General features: G+C 40.7%; 1 protein-coding gene across 1 annotated transcript in view; it reads right to left on the reverse strand.

The window, feature by feature from the left end:
- Positions 1-18,379, reverse strand: part of SLC9A6 (solute carrier family 9 member A6) — a 227,520-nt gene that overhangs the window by 137,189 nt on the left and 71,952 nt on the right. Inside the window, exon 5 of the mRNA XM_053699267.1 lies at positions 14,414-14,526. Coding sequence (XP_053555242.1) covers positions 14,414-14,526 — 113 coding nt within the window. The remainder of the gene's footprint in view (positions 1-14,413; positions 14,527-18,379) is intronic.

The raw sequence follows: 18,379 nt of genomic DNA on the forward strand, positions 1-18,379 counted from the left end.
TATATATATATATATATATATTTGAAAGCTTTAATTGTTAATATATATCAGGGATAGCCAACTGGCAGCCCAAGGGCCACATATGAACCCTGAAAATAAGCAGAAGTAATAATGTGTGTCATATATATATATATAGCAACAAACGAAAGCACTCTCAGGTCTTGTTAATAGTGGGTTATAAACCAATGTTTATTGACGTTTGGGGGTTCATACAGACCCCTTCATCAGAAAGATTACTTACAGGATTGTATATATATATATATATATATATATATATGTGTGTGTGTGTATATACACAAATACATACACACACACACACACACACACACATATATACACACATATACAACAAGGAGGGCACTCACAGGATTTGAAAATAGTCAATAGGGTTTATTGAACATGCATAGAATTTTAATGCGTAACAAGTCATAGTCAACGTTTCGGCTCTTTTCAGTGAGCCTTCTTCAAGACAAATTTTAAATCTCAGTGCGACTGAGACGTTTAATTTTTACGCCGGGAGCACGGCTTGTTAGCCGCACTAAGATTTAAAATTTGTCTTGAAGAAGGCTCACTGAAAAGAGCAGAAACGTCGACTATGACTTGTTAAGCATTAAAATGCTATGTATGGGGGGGCGGAGCAAGCCGGGCTTCTGAATGGCCGCATATAGAGAGAGCTCTGCTCCTACAACATAAATAACTATATAATGGTCCACTCACTTATTACCAAAACCTCTGAAAATAGTGACTAAGGTTATTGAAAACCGCATAAGGAGCCTTGAGGAGGTTGAATAGAGCTGAACGGATAATCAGATGAGTTTTTCTGACTTTCGCGGATTTCACATTGTTTCCCTGAAGAGCGGCCATCTTAAAATTCATATGGACTCTCTACAAGTACAACAGAACTAATAGCCTTTGCCCGATCTGGACTGTGAGTGCATACTGGCTATCTGAGTACAGCTCCTTGAGTACTCCTAATACCAGACCCCAAATAGGAGAGTACTGCTTCACACTCTTTGTGAGACTCTATGTGAGCCCAGCTAATGTAGCAAGTACCCTCTTCGGACGGAAACAAACATGGAGGCGCAGATTATCGCTGCCTTAAATGGCTTAATACACAGACTAGATGCGCACTATAATACTCTATCGTGGGAAATCAAGTCGGCTGCCTCTCCTTTATGGGGATCCCCAGAAGAACACCTGGAAACAGCTGATGACAATCTACCAGCTAGCGGTGCCCCTAAGCACCGTTGTGAGGAGCCTGTTGGTGAGAGAGACGCAGCTGCGGATAGCTACAAAGAAGATACCACTCACCACATCATACCGGTGGATGCAGATCTTCGGCGGGCTCAGAGAGGAATTCGCAGAGATCGTTCACAACGCGGACTTTGTTGCCCCTGTGCTATCTGCCCACTGACGCTGAGTCTAGTCGAGACCTCCGACTACAGCCACATGCCCATTCACCTGATAGTCAGTGCTACGCTTATCTTCCAGACCTGAATTGGGGACACGGCTCAGCAACAACCACCAGATTTGAACGCTCTTCTGAAGCTTGCCACTCTGCCTATAGCCAGATCCGGAGTGGGGTAAGATGTCATGCTGCTCCGCTGTTGATGGGACATTTCAGTGATCATCCCTCCTGGGACTTCTCACAGCTTGACTCTGCCCTGTCTCATTCAGACCACATAGATGTATTTGCTTTATTAAGCTGGCATTTACAGTTGCGGACGGTTTTTAAAGAGGCCCACAACAGCTTAAATCGCTTCATCGAGTACGTAGGATAAATTCCCTTTGTCTATGCTGCATTTTACCTTTTGACACTACGTTCATTAAGCGCAGCACTTGTATTAATACTGACCACTTCTACATTAACCCTGTTACCAGTTTTGTTCTATACCCACCTTTGTTATTATTATATGTTTGTGCATAAGTGTGGCTACGAATTCATATAGTTTCCTACAACATTGGGTATTATATAAGAGTCATATCCTGGTAGGATCGAGTCCTATGCTGCTGTTTTAGCTAGCGCAACGGTTGGGGTTTTTAGTTATGCCGTTCACTAATTTGGCGTCATTTAATTATTATTATTTTTTTTTTTTTACATTTTCTCCATACATTAGCACTAGCCCAAATAAGCCTGAAGCTGTTTGTAAAGTAAATTTTTATATTGCAATGACTGCTTAATGTTATCCTATGCTCTTCAATCTGAGACGAGGAATGGGTTAAATGTTAATGTTCACTAGATTACTGTTGCTATTTTAGGTTTTAACAGCTGCAGCCAGTGTGTCTCTAAGATAGCACGCATATATGGTATTATTAAGGAGGGCTATCTTGCACTATTAAGCTATTAGTTTTTATAAAATGGGATTGATACCCCTCCTCACTGACTATCTTGGTACTTATTAAGTCAGGCTGACTATTATCTCTTAGTTTACTCTGTACAGTTATAGCTATATATCACAAACTAAGCCCTTTTATCTTATCATAATAATTTAATACCTAATCTAATTTAGCTCAACCTCACAATCATGACAGGGCCTGATGTTAGTAGCCTGCAGGATGTACCTACTGAGAGTGCAGAGGCCGATTTAGTCTAGCTTTATATTGTTTTTTTTGTGTATATGCTATGCCTCTATATGTCAAATTCCATCTGCAGAAATGTAGGATGACTACCCCCCTATTTAATTTATTCTACAGATCTACCTCCCCCATATACCCTATAGATCTATCTGAGTTTAAATTTTGCATAAAGCATTGCTGGCAACATTTAATTGATGCTAGACTCCTACTATAATACTTTGGGCACTTTTCTATATGTTTCAGATGTTGGTCATGATACCGTTGTTTTATATGTTTAATTCTACTCTAGTCCTCATATTCCATGTGCTAAGATTCATTCTGGTATATAAAGCACTGTCTCCAGGTCATAATGAGACTAATGAAAGCTCACCACTATATCCATTTAACCCCTTAATGACCACAGCACTTTTCAATTTTCTGTCCGTTTGGGACCAAGGCTATTTTTACATTTCTGCGGTGTTTGTGTTTAGCTGTAATTTTCCCCTTACTCATTTAATGTACCCACACATATTATATACCGTTTTTCTCGCCATTAAATGGACTTTCAAAATATACCATTATTGTCATCATATCTTATAATTTACTATTAAAAAAATTATAAAATGGGGGGCGGAGCTTGGCAGCAGCTAAGATGGCTGCGTAATTCCACAGCTCCGTTGATCTGCAACACTAATCACATAATATTGCCTGCCTGCCACACCACAGTATTCCCAGAAAGGGCCAGAAATATGCAGAACAAATAAGGCACTACAGAATTAATTTTCTGTCAGCACCACACTTCCTCATGGGGACCCTTTCTTAACCGACCGGGTGCGCTTGGCCTCTTCAGCAGCATCGCACTTATCATTCCCCCCACACGGCACATCACTGCTCGCACAGCCAGACCTGCCGGGTAAACACCAAAAACTTCACTATAATTGTTGCCCGCGACTGGCTTGCGGGTCTCACGGTGGGGGCTGGACCTGTCATATGCGCCTGTGTGACACGGGAGGCGCGCTCACTAACTGAGGGCTGCAGGAACCGGGAACGGCTACAGTACAAGAACAAGCAAGTTGGTAACTGTGGTAGTCGTTCGCGGTCCTCCACCTCCGCGGCCCTATTAGAGCCTGTTCAAACGAGCTCGGCACTTGGCCCCCCTCTCTGTCATTTGTGCACGATTTCACACCTCCCCAGCAAACGCAGTCAGATGAGGCCATGAGCCTGACTGGGTGATTGGAATCCACTCTCCCTGTTCTTCATGCCACGGTGCAGAATATTTAAATGCACACTTCCCTCATCTGTTATTGTCAGAGTCCAGCACACCTGTCCTCTGTAGCTACCTCCAGGAAACTCAGAAATATAGGGGCATTTGCAAACACCCTGAACAAAACGTGATGTAAGGCACAGAACAGAGAAAAGGGGGAAAAGAAAGGGTGAGAGGATAAGCAGAGAGGAGAAGAGGAGAGTGGGAGAACAGACAATAGAGCCCACTTTGTAATGGAGGGAGAGAAAGGCTTTATTCCTTAATAACAATAAAGGAAAAGAATAATAAGGAAAAAGAAAGGCAAAGGAGGGAAAACATCTCTGCAACAGCACAAGAAAATTAATCATCTGTGAGACCTTCTGGAGTTAGGTCAAAGTTGAAGTGACTGTTACATTTTCTATCTGCATAGCAGGGATAGCACTGAGGGGTGAGGTTCTCTCTACCAGCTCATACTGAACCGCAGTACAACATGAACGCCAAACGCTCAGTAAAACCAAACAAGATATCTAAGTCATCTGGCCAAAAAGATGGCTTGGTAGATAAAATTTTTTCCCCCCCTGGCTCAAGTAATATGGTGAACAAAGAAATCAATGCTTCACCTTCACAAAAGATGTCAGCTCCACTGAGGAACACAGATGATGCAGAGGAAAGCACATCTGTACCTAATACTATTCTATCTGAACTGGCGTCCAAGCAGGATATTGCAGATATCATTCGTTCCTGCATACGTGAAGAAATCGCTGAAATAAAACAAGATTTACACTCAGTGGGCAACAGGGTAGAGGCACTAGAAGAATTCACTGACCACCTTCAGGTAGAAATAAATGAATCTCAGGACACTACAAAACATCACACAGAGCTCATAGCTGATTTGTACGATAAGATTGAAGATCTCGAAAATCGAAGCCGCCGGAAGAATCTAAGGATTCGCGGTATTCCAGAATCGGTGCTGCCTAAAGATTTCCCACTCTACCTCCCTGCCCTGTTTGCCCATCTCAGGAATACCTCACCTACCACAGATATTCCATGGGTTAGAGCCCACAGGGCCCTTCGACCGAAACCCCCAGACACGGCGCCCCCCAGAGATGTTATTATGAAGTTTAGGGAGTTTCGCGAGAAAGAGGAGCTCCTTAACCTCTCCCGGAAGAACCAGCCTGTGAAGTTTCGGGGAGTCGTCCTCCAACTCTACCAAGACTTGTCCCAAAGGACATTGCAGAGGAGAAGGGACTTATCCTGCCTGACTACACTCCTTCGTCAAAAGAAGATCCTCTACAGATGGGGGTTCCCATTCCACCTTTACGTCCTACACGGAAACAGAAAATTGGTCTGCAAATCTCAGGATGATATAGGTGACTTCTGTCATGCTTTGGAAATAGATCCCCCAGCGGGCTTCTCAGTGGAGAAATCAATGGAGCCCCCTAAGAAAAGGAGACCGGCCAGGCCTGAGCCGGGGAACTGGCACAGAGTACCCTCCAAAGCTAAGAACATTCCTTCAAAGGAGCACACAAACTCTCCTAACTAAGGACCGCTTTGGATGGGCCCTCTCTCAAGCGGGACTTTTCCTTTTTGACATGGGCAGCCGAAGAAGGCTGCTCTGTTTTGTTTCTTAACATGGATAGGTGCTGGGGCGAAGTGGTAAAGTATGATCCTTGTTATATATATATGTGTTTATCAGTTATGTTCAATTTTATTGCACGTTTCTCCCTTAGCATTATATTAACTGCCCCTTCTTTCATGAGCAAATGTGATTAGTTATACTTATTACTTACAGTGTGCTTTCTCGGACCCCCGGGGTAGGGGCCTGCGAGGACGGGTACCCTCACGCTTGGGGTCAGATGAAGTGGTGGTTGGGCAATAGTTAAAATTTAGAATAATATGTTTAGAGTGGTTGCGGATTAACATTTCCCCCTCGCACAATTTTTTCGTTGTCATATGACTCTAATATCATTAAGATACTTTTTGTTTAACTTCAATTTATGCTATTTGCAAAAATTTAGTTTTCTGGTTTTAATGTTAACGTTGCGCAGCAGAGACATGGGTTTGCGGGATTGTATTGAATTGCCCCTTCAGATAAAGACTGTTAGGAAGAGTAGAGCTAATAATTCTCAAAGCATACATCTGTTCTCGATAACAATGCCACCCCATGGCCACAAACAGTAGTAAAATCATAACATTACTTAGTCAGAATGCTAGGGGTCTAAACTCCGCCCAGAAACGCTCTCTGGCCATGAGAGATCTCCGTAGAAAGGGGGGTGACATTATTTTTTTACAGGAGACTCATTTCTTAAAAAATAGGGAGCCAGGTTATTTTGGAGGATATTACACGCAATGCTTCCATAGTTCTCTTGATCATAAGCGTAATGGTGTGAGCATCCTCCTGAGTAAACATCTACCCTTCACACTTATACAAACGTATGCAGACTCTGACGGCAGATTTTTATGTATTACAGGCTTATTATTTGGTTCCCCCGTAACTTTGGCCAGTATGTATGCCCCCAACACCAGGCAGCTCCCCTTTATTAAAACATGCTTCACGCAAGTCCTTGACCACGGGATTGGAGCCCTTTATATGGGGGGGGATTTTAATATCCCTCTGCAACCAAACCTTGATACCACAAACCCCAGGCCCTCAACCCCAAAGCATACAATCAAGCACCTATGGCGGATAATGCTAGAGCAGACACTATTTGATATTTGGAGATTTAAAAACCCTGGGAAGAGGGACTACACCTTCTTTTCAGCCCCCCATCGCTCCTATAGTAGAATTGACTATCACCTAACAAACCAGAATGGTCTAGCCAATGTTTTATCTTCCAGACTTTCTCACACGGTATGGTCAGACCACTCCGCGGTTCTTACGCAGCTTCAATGGCCCTCTGTCCCTAAATCCACTTTCTTATGGAGATTAGATGACAGCCTACTAAACTTCCCCGATTTAAAAGATAAAATAGAGAAACTCCTCCCTGAATATTTTCAATTTAACTCTCTGCCCGAGATGGACCCCTTGATTGTTTGGGAGGCACACAAATGCTTTATCAGAGGGGAATTTATAAAACATCAAGCCCGGGTCAGACAGACAGCGAGAGCACTGTATAAATCTTCCACTGAATTGTTATCCAAATTAGAATATGATCATAAGCGCGATCCTACCTCCCCACAAATTCTTGCGGACTTAGATAAGGCAAGAAAGATAGTGCATGATCAAATGATACACGAAGCTAATACCTTAGCCTTGAAAACCAAGCAGAAGTTTCACTTTGAGAGCAATAGAGCTGGCAAACTTCTCGCTCGCTCCCTCAAATTGAAAAAACTAAAATCTTTCATACACGAGGTCCGCACCCCCACACAACAAAGGGTGAGTACTACACCTGAGATCCTCTCTCAGTTTCAGATGTATTACTCTGAACTATACAACTTACCGAAGCCCGACACACCTGAAGATAGAGTAAGTGCCATAAATGCATATTTATTAAACACACATCTTCCCCAACTCACCGTCACGCAGAGAGAGGAATTAGAAGCCCCGTTTACAATGATGGAAATTTTAGCTGCCCTTAAACAACTCCCTGCAGGCAAAAGCCCAGGCCCAGATGGCTTCACTGTAGCATACTACAAGAAATTTGCACCGATCCTCCTCCCCCATTTATGCACAATATTCAACTCTACCGACAAAGAACACCCATTCCTTCCCACAATGCTAGAAGCCCATATTGCTGTGATTCCCAAACCCGGCAAGCCCCCTGACACCCCATCTAACTTTCGCCCCATATCATTATTAAACGTAGATGTAAAACTATATGCGAAGCTCATTGCCTCCAGAATCAACAAGTTCTTGCCACTATTAATACATTTAAACCAAGTGGGTTTTGTGCCTAATAGAGAGGCACGGGATAACACTCTTAAGGTTCTTAATTTGCTAGAGTACTCCCAAACACGTAATATACCATCTATCTTTTTAACAATAGACGCTGAAAAGGCCTTTGATAGGTTGGATTGGCTATTTCTGAAATCCACCTTAGAAAGATTTGGCATAGGGGAGACCTTGATAGGGAAAATATTTGCTTTGTATAATACTCCGAAAGCCCGCATTAAATTGAACGACTCTCTGTCTGACCCCCTCCCCATATTAAACGGAACAAGGCAGGGTTGCCCCCTTTCTCCATTACTTTTTATATTAGCAATGGAAGTACTAGCGGCCAGGGTTAGGGAAGACGATAAAATACATGGCATTCACATAGCAGATACGCAGTATAAAACAACCTTATATGCTGACGACGTGCTATTTTCATTTTCCTCCCCTTTACAGTCCCTCACCGCTCTAATGCCGGTCATTAAACAATATAGTAGCTTATCAAATTTTAAAATAAACATGTCCAAATCGGAGTTCCTGGGGGTGGGGATAACTAGGCAAGTGGCCAATCAGATTATCTCACAATTTCACTTCACACAGCAATATGACTCTATAAAATATTTAGGGATACAGATATCGCTTTCCAGAGAATCCCTTCTCCAATTGAATTATCAAAGCCTTCTTAAAGCCATTAGTGTAGATATGCTGGCTTGGAGGAGCAAATGCCTTTCTTGGTTGGGAAGGATCCAGGCCTTTAAGATGAGTATCTTACCCCGCTTCCTCTACCTGTTCCAGACTATTCCCATACAACTCCCCTCTCAATATATAGGTGCTGTACAGGCACTGGTAAATGACTTCATTTGGGCAAAAAAACATCCTAGAATGTCTAAATCCACACTCTATAGAAGCAGGGACAGAGGAGGCCTGGGAGTACCTAATCTTTTGTTTTATCATCAGGCGGCACAATTGACTAGAATAGTAGATTGGTGTAAAAATATAAAGGATAAGGAGTGGGTGAAGCTTGAGCATGACTTAGTGGGCACTAGAAGCCTGGGGGCATTGTGTTGGACCTCCAAACGTCACAGGAATGTACCACTACACATCCCTACATTGATATCTGCTACACTTCATACATGGGATAGCCTTTCATGCAACCAGAGAGGGGTTTCGTCAATCCCTTCTCCTCTAACTCCCTTACTTCATAATAATGAATTCCCTCCGCTGAAACATTATTGGACAGGTGATTCATATACGATTCTAGCAGGCTTGCCTTGTTGTCAAGTCACAGAGAATGGGAATATATTATCCAAAGCCGCAATAGTCGACAAGGGTATCCCTTTTTTCACCAGGTGGCTGGAATACTTGCAGCTCTCCCATTTCCTTTCTAGCCATAAGGATAAATCCAGCTTTACTCGTAGTTTAACTCCTTTTGAGACACTCTGTTGGTCCCCACAGGTGTCAAGGGGCATACTCTCAGCAATCTATAAAATTTTATTAACAATACACTCTAAAAGCCTACCCCCTTACACCAAAGCTTGGGAAGCGGAGTTGGGCTTGTCCATCCCCTCAAAAACTTGGGATGTCATTTTCCAGCAAATGGGCAAGGCGCCCTCGTCAATGAGCATCACAGAGACCAATATGAAACTTCTGAGGAGGTGGTACTTATACCCCAGTAGGTTAGCTAAAATTTATCCGCAAACCGATCCCCTCTGTTGGAGGGGTTGTGGAGAGCCGGGCACTCTTAGTCATATCTGGTGGGATTGTCCCCTGCTCCAACCGTTCTGGAGGGACGTTCATAGGGAGATCCAAAAAGTCCTTGAGCAATCTATCCCTTTTAACCCCTTGACGATACTATTTAACAAGCCGTCTAGGATTAAATGCAAATACAAAAAGGTCTTACTATACATCATGCTCAGCAGTGCTAAGCAATTAATCCCCAGATTATGGAAGCAGCACATCACCCCTTCTAGATCAGAGTGGAGACGAAATGTTGCGCTCCTTATTTCTTTAGAAAAATTTCACTACCATAAAACTAATAGACTAGATTTTTACTGTTCTATGTTATTCTACTGGGAGACATACGCCCACTCTGTAGCTGAGACAACGCCCCAATCCATAGTGCCGATGTTTCCCCCCCCTGTGCTGTAGGCACAATAGTCACACGTATAATTACTGACGCAGGAATGGGAGACTAACTGGAGCCCTACTTGACACCACTTATGTTCCCGGTACATGACGCATAGGGGCTGGGGTTGTTGATAGGAGGGGGGTGGATGTTAAATTTTGGATCAAACTGTTAGATGACTATATGACTACATGACCCTGAGGTACAAAATACATACATGGTAATCTACTCTACGGCGACAAAGGGCTGGGCAATGCTAATGCCTGCTACACCCCTCAGATGGATGTTTTTAGGGGTTCTTTTTTTTTTTCCCTGCATAAACTGTTGTTTATTCACTCGTTTTACTATATCTTAGGAATGTCTCTTGCTGCGCAGCGATGTTTGATGCTTTGTTTTTTTGTTTTTGTTTGTTTTTTGTTGTTTTTTTTTTTTTTTCTCTTATTTAATTTTGTTGTTCACCATATTGTGTTGCTCTTTTATTTTTGCTCAAATTGAAAATACCAACAGACTTTTGGTCCTATCGGGACTTAATTGTGTACGATACCACGGACTTTAAAGATTCGAACACTAAGGTTTGTTCCTAATTGTTTACCTGTCTATGCAGTATTGGAAAACCACATGTTCCTTGCAGGCCGGAGTGTTGTAACGGCTTTTGTAAACTATGTACACCTTCTTTCTGATATACAATAAAGCTTGTTGGAAAAAAAAAAAAAAAAAAAAAAAAATTATAAAATATGAGGAAAAAATGGAAAAAAACACACTTTTTCTAACTTTGACCCCCAAAATCTGTTATACATCTACAACCACCAAAAAAAAACATATGCTAAATAGTTTCTAAATTTTGTCCTGAGTTTAGAAATACCCAATGTTTACATGTTCTTTGCTTTTTTTGCAAGTTATAGGGCCATAAATACAAGTAGCACTTTGCTATTTCCAAACCACTTTTTTTCAAAATTAGCGATAGTTACATTGGGACACTGATATCTTTCAGGAATCCCTGAATATCCATTGACATGTATATATTTTTTTTAGAAGACATCCCAAAGTATTGATCTAGGCCCATTTTGGTATATTTCATGCCACCATTTCACCGCCAAATGCGATCAAATAAAAAAAATTGTTCACTTTTTCACAATTTTTTTCACAAACTTTAGGTTTCTCACTGAAATTATTTACAAAAAACTTATGCAATTATAGCATACATGGTTGTAAATGCTTCTCTGGGATCCCCTTTGTTCATAAATAGCAGACATATATAGCTTTGGTTTTGCTTTTTACTAAATTAGAAGGCTGCTAAATGCGACTGCGCACCACACGTGTATTATGCCCAGCAGTGAAGGGGTTAATTAGGGAGCATGTAGGGAGCTTCTAGGGTTAATTTTAGCTTCAGTGTAGTGTAGTAGACAACCCCAAGTATTGATCTAGGCCCATTTTGGTATATTTCATGCCACCATTTCACCACCAAATGCAATCAAATAAAAAAAAACGCTAAATTTTTCACAATTTTAGGTTTCTCACTGAAATTATTTACAAACAGCATGTGCAATTATGGCACAAATGGTTGTAAATGCTTCTCTGGGATCCCCTTTGTTCAGAAATAGCAGACATATATGACTTTGGCGTTGCTTTTTGGTAATTAGAAGGCCGCTAAGTGCTGCTGCGCATCACACGTGTATTATGGCTAGCAGTGAAGGGGTTAATTAGGTAGTTTGTAGGGAGCTTGCAGGGTTAAATTTAGCTTAAGTGTAGAGATCAGCCTCCCACCTGACACATCAGACCCCCTGATCCCTCCCCCACAACTGTCCCCGCCATCTTAAGTACTGGCAGAAAGTCTGCCAGTACTAAAATAAAAGTTTTTTTTTTTTTTTGTTTTTTTTAAATGCTACTTTGTAGGATCCCCCCTTAGCCCCCAACCTCCCTAATCCCCCCCAAAACAGCTCCTTAACCTCCCCCTCTGCCTTATTGGGGGCCATCTTGGGTACTGGCAGTACCCAGTTTGCAAAAAAAATGTTTTATTTTTATTTTTTTGCCTGTTTTTCTGTAGTGTAGCTTCCCCCCCCCCACCACAGACCAATCCCCCACCCCCTGACTAATGTATTTTTACATAACTAAAACTATTTTTTAAAACTTTTCATACATAATTTTTCTGTAGTGTAGCTGTTCCCACCCGCTCCCTCCCCGTGCACGCGCCCGCCCTCCCGTGCGCGCCTCTGATCACCCCCGCCCATGATCCCGCCCCCCTACACATCATCAGGGCCATCGATGGCCGCCACCCGCCTCCCGAACCGGCTCCCACCCACCAACGGATTTAGCCGGTGATGTCCGGTGCAGAGAGGGCCACAGAGTGGCTCTCTCTGCACCGGATTGCTAAAAAAGGTTATTGCAGGATGCCTCAATATCGAGGCATCACTGCAATAACCGGAAAGCAACTGGAAGCGAACAGGATCGCTTCCAGCTGCTTTCCAGACCAAGGACGTACGCCACACGTCCTCGGTCATTAACTGTATTTTTTTTTGAGGGCGTGTGGCGTACGTCCTTAGTCGTTAAGGGGTTAATTATGTATTACAATTGCCAAACTAATTTTTACATTCTAGACACTACATATTAGAAGTTGACATATTGGGGCATGAGTGATATCTCAGGTACATATATTAATGTTACTTGGGCTGAGTCCTACTCTTTCTAGACCAAGTGAGGCCTGCCCTTTCCCCAGCTGGTGAGGGAGGTGGGAGATTTTGATTAACACCCCATATTACTATCTTACAGTTCAATTGTCTGTGACATGAGGCCATGACACCTGATATACTTATAGTTTCATATTCATATATCATGGCTCATCAATATTTTTAAATCTCCTATCCTGCTATATCTCTAGTACGATGCCTGAACTGAAAGGTTAACTTTTATAGGGCTCTAGTACTTACATATTCTAGTGTTAACAAATGTACTTTTGTTTAGATATATATTAACATGTTATATTCAGGTTGGTTCCTAGCCCACATTAACAACTTGGTCTCAGGCATCTATTTCTCCTTATTGTCTCTCTCATGATATTTTGTTTAGTACCACGTATGAGTACAACAGCACCATAGAGCAATGAGTGCAACAATTACTACATCCTATCTTAATCACTATTATATATCATATGTACTTGTTGGGGTTTCATGGCTCTCTCAGGACATTATCCTACCGGTTCTTACAGGTAAATCTCCATATCAGTGGTGTTAACTTATATTTATGCTCGATACACTTGATTTTAGGAGGTGGAGGACAGTTCTGTCTATGACATATAAGAGATGTACAGTTTAGGCCTTGTGATTAACCTCATTATGCTCTTATGTCGATATTTATAATTACTTTATACTCTGTCTAGATATTTTTAAGAGTTTACTTGGCAATTAAAACTAATGCTCACTTAGGGTCCCGATAATAGTTAATATAAGAGTGACATCCCGCCTGGCTCCGCACTCCACCCCCCCCCCCCCTCTATTATATTTCGAGCAACTCTTGCCCGCTGCATCCCCCCCCCCCCTTTAAACTATAAAGCTTATCCCCCCTGGCCCTAATTGTATCTGAGTGGACACTCTAATTTGCCTTCTATATGGCCCAGGGAGGACTATTTTTGTTTTATTGATACTACCTTTATTATAAAACTGAAGTTTTACTGTAAACTACCCAAATTTTATAACATTACGTGTGCTATTTGGATACAGTATGCCCTTACTGTAGGGTTTTGCTTGTAACACTTATCTAACAATATTGTATTTGCACTTTTCTGTAAATGTTTTGGGACATACCCTTTGGTTGTATCTGTTTATGACTTCAATAAAAAAATATATTAAAAAAATAAAAATGCTATGTATGTTCAATAAACCCTATTGACTATTTTCAAATCCTGTGAGTGCCCTCCTTTCTTGCAAAGTTGTATGTATGTATATATATATATATATGTGTGTGTATATATATATATATATATATATATATATATATATATATATATATATATATATATATATATATATATATATATATATATATATATATATATATATATATATATATATATATATATATATATATATATATATTATGGCTTGACAAGAAAATTGACAGTCTACTCCAAAATATTTATTGTTTAAAAAATATATAATCCCTTTATTTACCATTCTCCAGTTTTGTATAACCAACACAGTTATATTAATATACTTTTTAACACTTTAAGGATGTATTTTCAGGTGCACAACAGTGCTTATTTACAGTATCTACTCCGCCTAATTTCCTATTGGTTTTAGAACTGCAAATGCCCTTTGCTCTTGGGCCTTATATTTAGTTCAATACATTACAACTAGACCACTTCTGAAAGTTATTTCTTGCCTCATCTCACATTCAAGAGTCTTATATGATATAGTAAAAAAATAGGTTTCCTTTATTCATACATTATAGTAGTCCTTATTTTAATAGCTATTAACAAGTAATATTAGGTTTAGAAGCACTTGCAAATATGATAACTCAAATTAAAGTGGAATCCAATGCACAAAATTGATTATAAATTTGCGAGAATATGACATTAAATAATGTCTGCAACACAGAATACCAACAGACAGTACATATGATATACCTGGATCAGTTGCAGATATTATGGCCCCAAAAAATAAGCAGTCAGTAAAAAAAAAATCTCCACCGAGGGTTCCAGTCACCTTCATCAGCTTAACACAGCCATAAATTAAAGCCCTGGAAAGTAAACAAAATGCTCAACTGCCAATATCCACAAGCCATTCAAGATAAATATGACAATGCATCCTATGAAATACCCCACATCTTATAACTGCAGAATGAAATACATGTTCATACTATTCATATTTCAGTGACAAAATCCTATAATATTCCTCAATCTACCTTCCTTCCTTTCACCACCTCCATCGTCTTCAATGATACTGACACAATATTATTTGCATTGAAAAACATAATTTATGTAAGAATTTACCTGATAAATTAATTTCTTTCATATTGGCAAGAGTCCATGAGCTAGTGACGTATGGGATTTACAATCCTACCAGGAGGGGCAAAGTTTCCCAAACCTCAAAATGCCTATAAATACACCCCTCACCACACCCACAATTCGGTTTAACGAATAGCCAAGAAGTGGGGTGATAAAGAAAGGAGTAAAAAGCATCAACAAAGGAATTTGGAAATAATTGTCCTTTATACAAAAAAAAAAAAAAATCATAACCACCATAAAAAGGGTGGGTCTCATGGACTCTTGCCAATATGAAAGATATTAATTTACCATGTAAGTTCTTACATAAATTATATTTTCTTTCATGTAATTGGCAAGAGTCCATGAGCTACTGACGTACCCAAGATGTGGAACTCCACTCAAGAGTCACTAGAGAGGGAGGGATAAAAATAAACAGCCATTTCTCACTGAAAAAATAATCCACAACCCAAAATATAAGTTATTCTCATAATGAAAAGAAAAACCAAAAACTGCTTCTGAAGAAGCAAATACATCAAAATGGTAGAATTTAGTAAATGTATGCAAAGAAGACCAAGTTGCAGCTTTGCAAATCTGATCAACTGAAGATTCATTCTTAAAAGCCCACAAAGTGGAGACTGATCTAGTAGAATGAGCTGTAATTCTCTGAGGCGGGGTCTGACCCGACTCCAAATAAGCTTGATGAATTAAAACCTATAACCAAGAAGCCAAGGAAATAGCAGATGCCTTCTGACCTTTCCTAGGACCAGAAAATATAACAAATAGACTAGAAGTCTTCGTGAAATTTTTAGTAGCTTCAACATAATATTTCAAAGCTCTTACCACATCCAAAGAATGTAAGGATCTTTCCAAAGAATTTTTAGGATTAGGACACAAGGAAGGGACAACAAATTTCTCTACTAATGTTGTTAGAATTCACAACTTTAGGCAAAAATGTAAATGAAGTCCGCAAAACCGCTGTATCCTGATGAAAAATCAGAAAAGGAGATTCACAAGAAAGAACAGATAGCTCAGAAACTCTTCTAGCAGAAGAGATGGCCAAAAGGAACAACACTTTCCAAGAAAGTAGTTTAATGTCCAAAGAATGCATAGGCTCAAATGGAGGAGCCTGTAACGCCTTCAAAACCAAATTAAGACTCCAAGGAGGAGAAATTGATTTAATGACGGGCTTAATATGAACTAAAGCCTGAACAAAACAGTGAATATCAGGAAGTTTAGCAATCTTTCTGTGAAATAAAACAGAAAGGGCAGAGATTTGTCCCTTCAAGGAACTTGCAGACAAACCCTTATCCAAACCATCCTGAAGAAACTGTAGAATTCTAGGAATTCTAAAAGAATGCCAAGAGAATTTATGAGAAGAACACCAGGAAATGTAGGTCTTCCAAACTCGATAATAGATCTTTCTAGAGACAGATTTACGAGCTTGTAACATAGTATTAATCACTGAGTCAGAGAAACCTCTATGACTTAGTACTAAGCGTTCAATTTCCATACCTTCAAATTTAAGGATTTGAGATCCTGATGGAAAAACGGACCTGGAGACAGAAGGTCCGGCCTTAACGGAAGTGGCCAAGGTCGGCAACTGGACATCCGAACAAGATTCGCATACCAAAACCTGTGTGGCCATGCTGGAGCCACCAGCAACACAAACGATTGTTCCATGATGATTTTTGATATCACTCTTGGAAGAACTAGAGGCGGAAAAATGTAAGCAGGATGATAACACCAAGGAAGTTTCAGCGCATCCACTGCTTCCGCCTGAGGATCCATGGACCTGGACAGGTATCTGGGAAGTTTCTTGTTTAGATGAGAGGCCATGAGATATATCTCTGGAAGACCCCACATCTGAACAATCTGAGAAAATACATCTGGATGGAGAGACCACTCCCCTGGATGTAAAGTCTGACGGCTGAGATAATCCGCCTCCCAATTGTCTACACCTGGGATATGCACCGCAGATATTAGACAGGAGCTGGATTCTGCCCAAGCAAGTATCCGAGATACTTCTTTCATTGCTTGGGGACTGTGAGTCCCCAATGATTGACATATGCCACAGTTGTGATATTGTCTGTCTGAAAGCAAATGAACGGTTTTCTCTTCAACAGAGGCCAAAACTGAAGAGCTCTAAGAATTGCACAGAGTTCTAAAATATTGATTGGTAATCTCGCCTCTTGAGATTTCCAAACCCCTTGTGCTGTCAGAGATCCCCAAACTGAAAGACTTGTGTCTGTAGTGATCACAGTCCAGGTTGGGCGAACAAAGGAAGTCCCTTGAACTAAACGCTGGTGATTTAACCACCACGTCAGAGAAAGTCGAACATTGGGACTTAAGGATATTAACTGTGATATCTTTGTATAATCCCTGCTCCATTGATTCAGCATACAAAGCTGGAGAGGTCTCATGGGAAAACGAGCAAAAGGAATCGCGTCCAATGCTGCAGTCATGAGGCCTAAAACTTCCATGCACATAGCCACTGAAGGGAATGACAGACTGAAGGTGCCGACAGGCTGCAACCAATTTCAAACGACTCTTGTCTGTTAGAGACAGAGTCATGGACACTGAATCTATCTGGAAACCTAAAAAGGTGACCCTTGTCTGAGGAATCAAGAAACTTTTTGGTAAATTGATCCTCCAACCATGTTTTTTAAGAAACAACACTAGTTGATTTGTGTGAGATTCTGCAGAACGTAAAGACTGAACTAGTACCAAGATATCGTCCAAATAAGGTAACACCGCAATACCCTGCTCTATGATTACAGAGAGTAGGGCACCTAGAACCTTTGAAAAGATTCTTGGAGCTGTTGCTAGGCCAAATGGAAGAGCAACAAATTGGTAATGCTTGTCTAGAAAAGAGAATCTCAGGAACTGTTCTGGATGAATCGGAATATGAAGGTATGCATCCTGCAAGTCTATTATGGACATATAATGTCCTTGCTGAACAAAAGGCAGAATAGTCCTTATAGTCACCATCTTGAAAGTTGGTACTCTTACATAGCGATTCAAAATTTTCAGATCCAGAACTGGTCTGAATGAATTTTCCTTCTTTGGGACAATAAATAGAATTAAATAAAACCCCAGACCCTGTTCCTGAAAAGGAACCGGCATGACTACCCCTGAAGACTCCAGGTCTGAGAAAAAAATTTGGTGCCAACCATATCCGGAAATGACACACTTGCGTCACCATCGACGCAACCATGTGTAAGACTTCCGCGTCAACTACGACACCGGAAGTGACGAACTTGCGTCAACGGACTTACTTTTCGCGCCAAAAAATTCTCGTGCCAATGACGACGCAATAAAGTCTAGCATTTGGCACACCCGCGGGCCTAATGCTGCCCGCAATTTGAAAGAGTAAAAGTAGTCAATTTGAAAAAAGATTAAACCGCAGGTAAGAAAAAAATATTTCTTAATATGTTTTATTTCCCAAATATGAAACTGACAGTCTGCACAAGGAAATACATGAACCTGACTCATGGCAACTATAAGTACAATACATATATTTAGAACTTTATATAAATGCATAAAGTGCCAGACCATAGCTGGGGTGTCTTAAGTAATAAAAAACATACTTACCAAAAAGACACGCAT

This window comes from Bombina bombina, chromosome 1 (assembly GCF_027579735.1).
Source record: "Bombina bombina isolate aBomBom1 chromosome 1, aBomBom1.pri, whole genome shotgun sequence".
In the NCBI taxonomy this organism is placed as follows: domain Eukaryota; kingdom Metazoa; phylum Chordata; class Amphibia; order Anura; family Bombinatoridae; genus Bombina; species Bombina bombina.